The sequence below is a fragment of the Passer domesticus genome, chromosome 1, assembly GCF_036417665.1.
Source record: "Passer domesticus isolate bPasDom1 chromosome 1, bPasDom1.hap1, whole genome shotgun sequence".
NCBI classification, from domain to species: domain Eukaryota; kingdom Metazoa; phylum Chordata; class Aves; order Passeriformes; family Passeridae; genus Passer; species Passer domesticus.
Window position 1 is genome coordinate 156,232,166 of NC_087474.1, and position 13,671 is coordinate 156,245,836.

Consider the following 13,671-nt stretch of genomic DNA (forward strand, 5'->3'; position numbering starts at 1 on the left):
TCAGAGTTTCTGGAGACTGATTTTATCTCTTTCTACTCTGACACAGAAAGCTGTAGTGAGTCGACTACTCCACTGAACTCCCCACTTTACATGCAGCCCCTGGAGGAACATTTAAATGGACACCGTGTAATTTCAGGGAGTTTTATGATCATATCAGTGGAGGGGGTTGTGGTAGCAAATTTTACTACTCATTATGACTTCCCACACAGATATGGAAGGGGAAGAACAAGTTGCACATCATCTGCAGTAGAACGTGAGCTTTTACCACCTGCCTGTAAAGGCCAAGTATGTAATTTTGAACTTCCTTAGTTCCTGTTTCCTAGTGCATCATTTTTATGCTACCAGCTACACAATTTAAAATCAAGGTGAGACCATGGTTTTTCCTAATATTCTTCCCCAGTCTATCAAACAGGATAAGTTATTTAAGCAACAGCTTATCTAATAAATAACAAGGACTTGTTTAAGGCAACAGGATTTTTTGTAAGTTTTAAGCTATAAATCAGCGTTTTACTACACATGACTTTACATCAGTCACTTGGAAAAGTACCTGCTTCTGACAGATTGGGTCATATTCATAAATATTAGGTTACTTATAGGGTGGAGGAAGTTGTTTGCTCATGACATAAGAAAGCAGAGCCAAATTTACGTTATGCTAGGTACAGAAAGGAAGAAATCAAAAAGCTAAATGTGGTTTGGTTCCCTCAAACCTTGCCCCTCTTTGAGCCATTTGGCTTATCATTGTGCTTCAAGAATTTCTGCAAGTGCAAAGACAATGGAAATTGTAAATCCCTGCTCAGGATACAACTTGCTGTTAATTCATTAAAGAGGTGAAAACTCCGTATGAAATCCAAGTCAAAAAGGGTAGTTAGGAGAATCTATAAACCTACAGATATTAATTCTGGATGTGAAATCTGCAGGAAAGAAGGTACTGACTTTCAACACAGTTTGCAGGCTCCGTGGTGTCTCACCAATAGGAGGTTGATCAAAGAAGATGAAGAGAGTCTGAATCATTCTATTCCTCAGTATTACACAAACCTGATGTCTTACTCAGCTGAGCCCTCTAACTGCTTGGCAAGTTTGTTGCAGTTCCATTGTCTTCCCAAAAATTCCCTCAATCTTTTTGCTAGAGAGAGAGAGCAAGATCAGGTCTTGGGGCAGCAAGAGGCTCAATGCTGTCATTCCAACCAGATTTGCTCTCTGTGAAGTGGATCCCAGGCAATGAAGTCTAAAGCAAAACTGGGGTTTTCCCCCTGGGACAAATGGTCCAATGCCAGGGCTGACCAGTGCATCTAAGCACAGTTTTATTCCATCACACACACCCCATCTATTCAATTTAAACATCAAATTTAAAAGTAAGCATTTGAAGGGCAATCTCAATCCAGCAAAAGTGCTTATGCCTAAATGGACCAATTTGTTTACACATTGCTTCACACATTTAATGGGTATATAAGGCAATTGTAAACAGAAAATTGAAAATGATGCATTCAAATCCATATTTTTTTGTTCAGTCTGATCATGGCAATTCATATGTAAATTCATAGACTCACAGGATGGTTTGAGTTGGAAAGTACCTTTGAAGTTTACCTAATTCCAACATCACTGCTCTGGGCAAGATTATGTGGCTAAAAGCCCTCTCTAATTGATAGTATCTGAATTTTTTAGCTTCTTTTAGCAATGAGAAAAAGAAAAAGCAGATGAATACTAATTAAAACTGCACGAGTGGACATCATATGTCTTTGATTATAGCTGCTAGAAAGGCAGTGAGTGTTCCAGTTGTTTCCACTATAAAGATATTCACAGAAAGCAGGAGAATACTTTCTCTGAAGTGGAAATGGAAAAGAAAAGGAAAAACTTAAACAAATGAGAAACCTAACCCAAAACAAATAATTCCCAGGCACCTGCCTGTTTTAAAAATTAATATTGAATATACTTCTACAAAGATATGTCACAATTCACATACTGGATCTATCCTCTGCACACAAAGTGCTGGCTAAAGTTCTATGGCTTAGGTTTAGAGCATTTCAGACTAGCTATAAAAATGTCCCTTTCTGGACATAACAGAATTCCTGCACAAATCATCCATAACTTTCCCCCCTTGTGGCATCATTGCCTTACCTGGGACCTAGCTTTTCTTCAGATGGAATATTTTGAGGCAGCTGCTAGAGAGTGTAAGTCTCTAGCTATTTGGATTCCTTTTGTTTATCTTACATGTTTGGAGGGTTATTAAATTATATAAATGTTTGCATCTCTTAAGCAGTGCCATCATTTTACAGATAAGACACAGCTTTTCCTGCTGTGAGTGTTCCCTGTTTTAACGTCTAGTCTGAAGTAATTTTTCAGAGATCTTCCTGACAGTGATATCAATGGGAAATTAAACCAAGTAGCATTCCTTGGCTAGAATAATAAATTAAGCAAATCCTTCTAAAACATCCACATATACACTGGAAGGAACAGAAAATTCTGCAAGTTTTCTAATTTATGGTCACATCTCAAACACAGTGTTAGGATTAACAGGTAGTGACCACAGAGTAATGTCCTAGAGATCTGTTAATAGCACAGAATGCTTTGCTGAACCTCAAATTAAATTCCCAGTTTGTCAAACTTCAAACCCCGCTTCTATTTCCCGTGTTATTTTTTTGTTAATTTTTGAAATGTATGGTGAAAATATAGCCATAGATTTAGTCTTAAAAATACAAAAAACCAAACTGCTACACCACTTCCACAACTTCATTTTCAATTAATAAATTACATTGCCACTATAGAAGGAAAATATAATTTATTTTTTTTTTCCATAATGCAGTTGATTTTTTTTTCTATTAGTGCCAGAAACAATTTCTAAGACAATAATAAGACAGTTGTTCTCACTTTGGAGTCTTCTCCTTGCTCTTTTTTTCACCCTGAAAAAATCTTCAGGAGCATTATTTAAGATCCCGAATCAAGATGCCATCTTTGATTATTTGCTGAGAAAGACAAGAGCACCATCTTCTTTCTATGTTGACTATGTCACCTTTCCTACCTCTTATTATTACTTGCCTGATTTGCACAGATACATGAAGGCACAAACTGCAATCACAGCCTTTTTGTGACAAGTCTTTTACAAGCAGAATGAAAATGTCTTTCTCTGCAAAAGTTCCTGCAACTTCTTTTACAGGAAACGGGCAGAAATAGGTGTGATTCAACTCATCTTAAAATAGATATGTTAAATTACTCCCTCAAATTACCTGTTTCTCTCCTCTGGCTATAAAGGGAGACTGGTTGATTAGCTTAGGTAGAGACACCCACAGCACAGATTTCAGCACTTAGATGAGATTATTTTTACCCTTAGCCACAGGTTTCCAAGGCTTCTTCCATCTCGTAGCCATAACTCAGGTTACAGAGTATTTATTGCCTGCCCTTCGAATACAGGCTAACATATCATTACAGGACAACTGTTTTCTGCTGGTATAGAAAGCTTGGTGAAATAAGGTTTGCTAGAAAGCTAATTTATAAATCATGCAATACACCATCCCCAGGGAAGAACCATTATTACCTCTAGCTGACAAGAGTATATATAGATATGTTGTAATGAAAGAATATTGACTTCTTACATAACGCCGTTACTTAAACTGACATCTAACTGGCATCTATAGATCTCAGGATACTTAAATCCTAATTTTTAACATGTTCTGCATCCCACAGTCACTGGGAAATCCTGACCACCTGTATTCTCAAGGAATCTTCACTCTCTGCAACGTCTGTAACCTGTGATGATTTCCCAAGCAGAACACTGGGACAATTCACCATTCGTAGGTTTTTTTTTTTAAAGAAAGTCTTAAAAATACTTGTAGTCCCCATACAAAAATAGAGTTGCTCCATCCTGTAACCTTAACAATTTAATTACTACTAGACCCCAAAGTCTTTCATTTGAGATGATGCTGACACTTTATCACCTTGGTTGCGTAGCAAATTCTTTATTGCAGAATTACCTGCTAAATATGAAAGTAAGACATGAGGAGGCAGAGATAAATGAGAACATAATCACGCTAAATTATTTTATTACTGGAGAAACCCTCTAACAACTGGCTCCAGACATGCTGCATGCTCCTTCAAATAATCTCTCACTCCTCTCTGCATTTTAGACCCATAGAAGGTCATCCCTTAATTGGTGATTCACAGCCTTCAACAAAGATGCCTGTCCCTTTCTTGTAGGAGTTTAACTAGCTAAAATATGTAAAAAGCAGCTTTTAGAAAAACAGAAAGATGACAGCAGAAAAGAGCAGATGACACCAAGCTGGAGAGGAGTGTTGGTCTGATGGAGTGTAGGAAGGCTCCACAAAGGGATCTGTTCAGGATGGATCCATGGACCTCAATTGTATGAAGTAGTGAGATGGGACCTCCTCTTTTCTTCTAGATAATGAGTGATAGCACAATGGGAATGGCTTCAACTTGAGCCAGGGGGTGTTCAGATTGGATATTAGGAGAAATTTCTTCACAGAAAGGGTTGTCAAGCACTGGAGGAGGCTGTCCAGGGAAGTGGTTGAGTCATCATCCCTGGAGGTATTTAAAAGACATCTGGATGTGGCACTGGGGAACATGATTTAGTGGTGGACTTGGGTCATCTCAGGGGTTTTCTCCAAACTAAGTGGTTCTATGAAAACACTCAGTTGTGATATTTATCTATTTTCTAGCTAACATAAATCCAGCACAGGAGCATCTTCTGCAGAATTTTCTAGTATTTTCTGGACCTCTGTTCTGTGTGTCATAGTCCCTCTGATGCATCCTTCCTCAAGGAAATATGAGGTTATAAGAGCTGCCAGTTACATATGATAATGCTCTGAGTTCACACTGACTTCAAGTGATGCAGGACAAACTTTCAGTTTTATCTGTCATATCTCTAGAAAGACAATATACCTGCTCTTCAATCTTAGCATTAAATCTGCTGCACTTGAAGCTCGCAGGAATGGTTTTGGTTATGATGACAGACTTCGAGGAGCTTTGTTAATAAAACAGGGTTGTCTCCTGAATAGAATTCTTGGTACATTTTGTGGGGTTTTCTCCTCCTGTGATATAGATAAGAATTGTATATGTTGGTTTGTAACAGTTGATTGTCAAGAATTTCATAATTTGTTGCAAGCTGTCCATTTTTGTCACCTTTTTGACACTCAGTGAACAGGAAATATCAGATTTTATTACAGACTTTAAGCTGTGATTTGTTATTTAGTTTGCCATTTTGACATCCCAGTTGCAAGTACCTTTCTATTGAAACTGTCATGTTCCAGACTGAACAAAAATAAATAAAGACTGAACCAGTAAGTAATGACTTCTGAAAATTTAGGCTCTGAAATCCACAAACCAGGGTTGAACATGATACATTTATCCTCATGCACCGAGTTGCAAATCTGGTTTTAAGGAAGTTTGAAAACTCAGTTGCTGAAGGTTGAAAATGTACATTCTTTGGCAGAGCAACACTCATGCAGACCCTCCAGGGCTAAAATAAGCCTATTTGTAAAGTGCAAAGACAACATCTTTCAGGCATGAACTCATTCAATGTATAATCATTTTCATATTTAAATGTTTGAAGAGACTTGTTTTAATTTTGAAATATTATGTTTAGCATATTTATATTTAGAATAAATGGAGATGTTATATTTCTAAAGAAGACACTATAATTTTAAAATTGCTTGATCAAAAAGTTCAGGATGTTTTCTCCCTCAGTGTGACTTTTGATTAAAGCTGCACATTTCTGAGAGGAATCCTTTATCTTAACCTTGCCTTTTGACATTTTGAAGTAGCCTCATGGAAAGAATTGTATAAAGCTACCTCTCTACCCATGCATAGATGCAGTGATGATAAAAAGCAAGATGTCATATTAATTTCCTTGTACAAAGGATCCTAACATACATACAGTCTCTTATCAATGATTTGTTCTGTAAACCAAGGCTCATTTCTCAGCGATGCTGAAATTTGAGATGATAGAATAACTGACCTGCTTGGGATTAGCAGAAAATTTTCTTTCTTTAAGATTAAAGCTTAATGCTTTTTTAAAACAAAGAGAAGCTATTTTTTGTCGTGTTTATTTCTCTTTCTAAACTCATTGCTAGTTCCTTAAGAGCCTTGTTTAGTTAGAGAATTCATATCTGAAAAGAGTTCTGTTCTTCAGAAACTTGTGTGAGCAAATACTCATTCACTGTGTTTATATAACTCTGTAGCTCCCACTCCATATATTTATTCCAAATATTAATTCAGGTGGCAAAAATCTCTGAATAAAGTATGGTACATTACGATAGCATAGAGTTTTTCATCATGCAGAAAACAAGACAACAGTTGTCTGGGTGCAATTTGCCTACTGACTTGGTGTGACTCGCAGGTGTTTAGAGCAGTGATGGATTTTAAAGGAACCTCAAGGCTGAAATTTACATCAGGGTGAAGGCAGCAAGAATCACTGTGTGTAAGTGAACCTGGAAGAGAAGAGAGGTCCCTGAAGGCCAGCTCACACTGGAGTGGTAGGTCTGAAACAGCTGCATGGCCGATTTAACCCCAAAGGTGAAGTTCACCCTTGGCCTCAAGCACCAGAAACAGGGTTGGCTCTCTACATATGAATGGCTGGATTCTGTCCCAGCCAGGCCTTCACTGATGCTGAAGTTTTGTGTTTCAGACTCACTCTCCAGGGGAAGAGATTGGGGCCTGTGTTGGTGCTTCCAGACCCTTCCTGGTTTTGGGTTTCTCCACTGACCAGGTCTCGATTTTGGGTAGGGATGCTTTGCAGCATCTCCAGCACTGAGGGACTGCCACTCTTGTGCCAAGAATGACACAGGAACAGATGAGAAGCAGTATTGTAGAAAGAGCAAAAGGAAAGCTTTATTCCAAAGAACCACACAGTTTATATAGAGTGATACAATACATTCTATTTGATTGGCTACTTAACAAAAACACCTTTGTCATACACTGTCCTTGAGAAGAACAGAAAGACAAAGTAGAAAAGCACCACCTGCAGATTGTTTATACTAACAAGTTATCACATTCTTACAACTCCCTGAAAATTCTCACAAGCTGCTGTGAGAAATGCCATTTTTCTCTCTCTGTCCCATGGCATCCACATGGGACCTACTCCATTTCCATCTGAATGACCTGACCCAGCTTCTGGAGGGGAGAATTGAGGTTTCCAGCTTAGATTAAGGTCTACAATGGAAATTCTTGTAGCCAAAATACTTTTCAGCTTCCATCCTTTGAGGCATTTATGAAAGGCCTTGACTGGAAGATGACTGAGACATTCACACAGAAATATCATGTCTTCAGAAAGATCTTCTCATTGCTCCTTTTCATTATTTTTTCTCTGTTTTCTTTCTCCTTTTCTCTTGGAATATCATGGAATTAATTCTGTTTAAATGGTGAGTTAACAAGTCTTAAAATGTCAGATCATAGAATCATAGAAGCATAGAAATATTTGGGTTGGAAGGGACCTTAAAGATCATTCCAATCCAGCTCCCCTGCCACAGTCAAAGAGAGCTTCCACTGGGCCATGGGCCCCATCCAATCTGGTCTGGAATGCTTCCAAGGATGGGCTCATCTCTTATGACCTCACAGCTGAAGTTTCCTAAGACATCCCCAAAACACCTTTTCTCACAGTGAACTGCCCTCTGGATATAGTTTATATTTATCAGGTATGCTTTATTTTATATAGAAAATGCCTATTTATTTTCAGATTACTTTTAATAAGCTTTGGAAATAAATCCGTTTGTTTGCTAAAGCATAAATTTCTACCCCTTTTCTTCATACTTCAAAAACAGTAACCTTACCTTCACTTAATGGAGGAAGAAATTACCTTTCAAAAAGTTATTGAGACTAATGACTGCAATTTCCTACTGTTCCACAAGTCACGGTGCTGTTTCTCCTTGCTTTAATGAGCAACTAACTGCAACTGTTTGTTTTGACTGCATTAAGAAGCCATTTACAAGAAAAGGTTTCTCTTTAATAATCAAACCAGAATTCCTTCACTGGAAATTGCTCTGAGATAGTCAAACATTAACGAAGAGATTAAGATCACTGCTTGTTTATTAAAAACAGGCACAAACAGTTAATTATGGAGCATGTCAGAAATGCAAATAACCTTTCAAATGATGTCTTAGGTGAAAGGTAGGCACAGATTTAATTAAATCATTTAATTTATAGGAAAAATTCCGTGTGGATTATCATGATATTGTATAGTTCAGACAGAGGCTACAGCAATGTTCTTTGTTTTAGGGATGTGGGTTGGTGGTGGAGTTTAATGTGTTAGGGTAATTGTGGGACACCATTACCCTAACACTTTACCCAAGAGATCTTTTCTAACCTAAATGACTCTACAATTCCATGATTTTCTGATGCTCCTACTTTTTTTTTCTTTTTTTTCTTTGCATATCACAGATGAAATTGTGCATCTTCTTGTCACCTAAAGGCAGGCATTCCATTTTATGAAAAAGCATAAAATTGTGGGTACACAATTTTACATCACCAATAAAAAGAGTCAATGTGTAATGGCAAACACAGCTGCTTTTTCTTGATTTGTCAGGAAGAAATATTGTATCTTATCTCCCTGCCTTTGATGAGAAAAAATGAAGAAAGAACCTCATTCCTTGGCTGTCCTTGGCTTTCTGCACTTTCAGACAATAACCGAATTTAACTGACTAAAATGAGATTGAAGACTCCTACATTCCAATTAAGATTAGCATACCCAGTGATAATTTTTCTTAAATACTTTGTATTACTTGTAATTACATTTTCAGGTCAAGTTTTCAAAAATATTTGTCTATTTGGAGAATTGAGAATTGGTAATGTGGTACTTCTTGGTGGAGAAAAAAGGAGATCAGGACACAAATCAAAGTCCTTTAGTTTCTTTAGTTTTATGCCATGCAAAAGATTTTTTTTTCTTAATGATCACCCAGCAAAACAATTTCTCTGGCCTGTAAGGTAAACAAGTAGGCAAGCTGGAAGCAAATGAGTACTGCTGGTTGCAGTGCATGGGAGTGAGGCATAGTGGGTTGAAAACTTACTGAAAAAGCCAATTGCATGTTTCACTATTAAATAATAATTCTGTCTCAAAATGGTAATGCACTCAAGTGGTGTGTAGACTACTACAAAACACTGCAGAAGAGATGGAAATTTATATTCTTTCTGAGATTTGATTTATCAGGCATCTTCAGTGTTGTAATTCACCCTCTAAGTCTCTGTTGGCATTAATACTGCCAAGATTTATCCCATGCATACCATGTTCTTTAACTTGTCCTATTCCTGATCTCCATTTCCTCCTCTTTCATACAGAACATCACGATAAAACAGCTAATCCTAACTGTTTCTGAGCATTGCTCTCTCCCAGTGTTCTGAGGAATGAGCAAAAAAAGATGGTTTAAATAAATGTTTTTAAGAAAAGCTCCTGCAGTTTTTCAGCTTGTGCCTGTAGCCTGGAAGTCAATGAATGACTGTATGTTCACTACTTCTATGAATCCTTGCCCCAAAACTTATATAGTAGCTTAAAATCTTATGGTAGACACTTAGTGGGTCATAAGACAACTCAGCCAAGGAGATAATTATACAAATTATTACTGTGAGATGGCATCTTCACTTCCCTGCTCCTCTAGCTATTCATGCTTGGGTCCCACAGGCTCAGCCCACTGTTTGCTGCAGGCTGACAAAATCACATGGTGACATTAACAAGCCATGCAGCTGAAGAGCACCAGAGGCCAAAGCCCCATAAATCCACTCAGAAAAGCATTTCTAGGGTTTAAATTCAGGCTATGTCTGCATTAACTCAGCCCTGTAGGAGGGGTGCTGAGGGCGATGGAGTTTGTGCTGTTATGAGCTGTACATGAATGAGCAGGAGCATAATTTGTTCTCAAGCCCAAAGCAGTCTTCAGTCATGGTATCTATTAAAAGACAGGAAGCTGAATTTCGTGGGGGTATAAAATCTGCATGACAGCAACTGGTGCACAACAAGCCTTGTTCGGTCTCTCCTTTTCATTGCTCGAAAATAAGGAGCATAATCTGGAACATAAATCCTATGAGGAGCAGATGAGGGAGCTGGAGTGGTTTGGTCTGCAGAAAAGAAGACTCAAGGGAGATCTTATTTTTCTCTACAACCTGAAAGGAGGTGGGGGTCAGTCTCTTCTCCCAGACAACTTGTGATAGGACAAAGGGAAATTACCTCAAGCTGAGTCAGGGGAGTTTCAGGTTGAGTATAAGGACAAAAATTCTTCCCTGAAAGAGTGGGTAAGCATTGGGACAAGCTCCCTGGGGAAGTGCTGGAGTCATCATCCCTGGAAGTGTTCAGAAAGCAAACAGAAGTGTCACTCCACTGTATGGTTTAGTGGGTAAGGCAGTGTTCAGCCCAACGGTTGGACTTGATCTTGGAGGTCTTTTCCGGTTTTTATGATTGCATGATTCTGTGAAATGTACCCAGCCACCAGTCTTGTCTTGTCTTTAGGGAAACACACCTTGCTAAAAATGCTTAGGACTATGAATAAAATGGATATGTTTTTTACAAATATATTTATGTTCACAGCATATTCCTGCTCATGCACCCTGCCTGAACACAAGCTAATGGTCAGTATGAGGATGTGAGTGACCACACCAGAGGGGCTCCTGGCCTCCAGCACAGCTCTCCTGTGATTTCACTGAGCCACACAGCCCACTCTCTTCCTAAATTTTACACAGGATATGGATAAACTGTGGACCATGCTATGTCACCAAGGCTTCCTGCACAACCTGTCAGTCTCGTGCCATGGATGGAATTCTTTCTTCTCACTTTTGGTTGGTCACCACCAAGAGACTGCCGTGCGCAGACTGCAGCTTTCCTTCTGCTGAATTATTGTAAACTATGGGGGCTTTTGCCTCTGTTGCTGAAAACATCTCGTGGGAAGCAAACATTGCTAATGCTGTCAGTTCCCAAGGTTTTATCGTAAATCCTGTGCATTTAATAAAAATAAAAAGCCATGTGCATTGGAAGATAAATACTGCCTCCTATTCATTTTGTATACTTACATATTTTATATATTTTATTACTGCATAAATTCACAGATTTTATTTTATGAATTTACATAATCATTTCCAAAATATATTCTCAGTTTTCACAGATCCTACGAACCCGATAAGGGAAAGATTAAAAATACTTCCTTTAAACTGAACTCATGAATTCCACTTATTTTAATAGTCATTCTTGCTAGCGAGGTAGGAGTTTATTCACTATTTTATATCACCCTTGTTTTGTTGTAATGCTATTTTAATAGGAGCATCTTATTGAAACATGAACAGCAATTTAATTAGCCCTATCCCAGCTATCCACATACTGAGAGAGACCAGTGGCATGAAAAAAACCCCACATTATGGCCTGTGTACCTTTAAGCTCAGTCCCATTAAATAATGCTCTCTTGCAGATCTATGAAATCAATTAGGAAGTACTTGCAAAGATAGCCAAGGAGAAACTGTTTAAAGCCTTAATGGCTTAAATATCCCTTGTCTTGATGTTAGCCCTATAAAGCTATTAGAGCCCAGTCTGGATTGCATTAGCACCATGAAAGTCAAGTGCTAATCCTGTAACTGCAGTGCCTGCCTCGCCTCTCCCCTGCCCATGTGTCCACGTGAGTTGTTTCCAGAAGAACTGAAAGAATCTTCAGTATTTTCTCGATTTTGAAGATGTGTGAGGGAGAAGAAAATACTATTTTGTAAAAAAATTAATATAAAACATAGTTTATTCTGAACAGTAGTTCAAGTAGTTTGGCTTTTTTGTTGTTTGTTATGGAGTGGTTTTTGCCCCAAGAAAGTAAAGTTCTAGCTGTCTTCACTATTTCATTAGTTTAAGACTACTTATACCAGAAACTGCTGTAATTTGAGGGCACTTCCAGAAATCTAAGGAACTCTAGGGGATTCTGGATATGCTACGGGCAAATTACAGTGGAGTATATTGTAAAATAATACAAAATGTTGTAAAAAATTTGTAAAAAATAATGTAAAATTTTCCTTGAGAATTTTTCACAGGATGTTTTTTCAAACCTAGACTAAATTATTTATATATTCATTGATTTTCCAAGAAAATTTCTTTATTCAGCTTTTGAGTGTGGGATTTCTTTTTTTTTTTTTTAGGTGATTTTCTCAGGTTTTGGTATAATTACTCATGTTTTATAAAACCTGTCTAATAGTTTTACATTTTAATTGAAGCAGACTTCCAAATTGAACAAGACTTTTTCTTTTTTAATTAAAAAAGAAAAGAGAGAGAGAGAACCTTAAAGACATAAAGTAATATTTAAATGGAAAATTGTTCTCATTACAGAGAAATGTTTTCGGATCAGATTGTGAGAATTTCCTCTGCTTTTCTGACAGACACAAGCCCAGTACCAGACACAAACCCTTACCGAAACAGAGATGAACAACTACTGATCATTAGGGAAAACTTGGAAAACCAGGTCTGGATCTTAATCCAGGCTCACCTGTTCCCCACAGAGTCTCCTTCTCCATCCTACCCCCCCCTGCAGCCATGTCACATTGCTCTGGGACCTGCTTACCTGTCTGTCCTGCAATGGTAGCAAACAGCCTGTGGGGAATCCTGGATGGGATCTTCAGTCCGGCTCTTATCTGGTAATACCTGGAGAGAAAGGATGAAAAGTTACAAACTGCTGGAGAAAGGACCTCTTGATCCAACCTGAAATTCTGTGAGAGCACATCCTGGGCATCTGCACCCAAACGGGCTCAAGAGAACAGGCATGTTCAGGATCTTTTATCCTGCTTTTTAGCTTTAATTAAAGTGGGTTTAATCTGGCCCCTTCTATTTTACACCAGGCAGAGTGGACACAATGGCCTGATGTGTGAATAATAAAGAAAGATTGTGAAAAGGACTTGGCCTCCTGTAGGAAAAGGAGACCTAGAGAAACATTTATGATAAAATGACCCAATATCAGACAAGAAGTGACAAAAAATTTAATACAAAATGAAACAAAACTAAAAAAAATCCATCAAAGAAACAACAAAAAAACTTTGGTGGAAAGACAACAAAAGTGATAATCTCACATCTAGGAACATTATTGCATATATTATGCATAATAGTTATAACTCTGCTGTTCCATGGTGAGTCTACCTAACCAAGAAAATGTTAGCATTAGTCATTTGCCCAGAGAGGGTGTGGAGTCTCCCTCACTGGAGATATTCCAGAACCGTCTGGACAAAATCCTGTGCTTGTTCTCTGTGGTGGCCCTGCATGAGCAGGGAGGTTGGATCAGATGGCCCACTGTGGTCCCTGCCAATCTGATTCTGTTAATCACATCTAAACCAGTTGTATTCTGCTTGTTTTCCATCCCGTAGGGATCCCTGTGTTAGGTGAAGGAAGACAGAAAAAGAAAACATCAGCAATTTCACTGGTCTGTTATACATAGAATCATAGAATACCCTGCATTGGAAGGGACCCACAAGGACCATCAAGGCCAACTTTTGGCCCTGCACAGGACGCCCAAAAAATCCCTCCATGTGTCTGAGAGAATTGTCCAAATGCTTCTTGTACTCTGGCAGGTTTGGTGCTGGGACCACTTCCCTGGAGGGCCTGTTCCAGTCCCCAAAACATTTTCCCTCAGTCTAAACCGGGGGAAAATCTCATCCTAGTCTTCTTTCACCACCATGTCCACGGATGAGAAATATGAGGCAGTGTTCAGTACAGTACCCAGTCCAGGATATTGT

At 38.4% G+C, this 13,671-nt stretch overlaps 1 protein-coding gene and 1 long non-coding RNA gene across 24 annotated transcripts in view; one reads left to right on the forward strand and one right to left on the reverse strand.

Annotated features, from left to right (window-relative positions):
- The window catches only part of FAM135B (family with sequence similarity 135 member B), a 203,946-nt gene that overhangs the window by 101,761 nt on the left and 88,514 nt on the right, over positions 1-13,671 (reverse strand). For all 23 annotated transcript variants that reach the window (XR_010350422.1, XR_010350440.1, XM_064398103.1 and 20 more), the window contains one exon: positions 12,510-12,589. Coding sequence is in view for 19 of the 23 variants with exons in the window: in XM_064398103.1 (XP_064254173.1) it covers positions 12,510-12,589 (80 nt within the window). In the remaining 4 variants the exon portion in view is untranslated. The remainder of the gene's footprint in view (positions 1-12,509; positions 12,590-13,671) is intronic.
- LOC135285717 (uncharacterized) lies at positions 7,528-10,962 on the forward strand. The gene is made up of 3 exons (XR_010350445.1): positions 7,528-7,640; positions 10,514-10,554; positions 10,666-10,962. It is a non-coding gene; the product is annotated as an uncharacterized LOC135285717 (long non-coding RNA).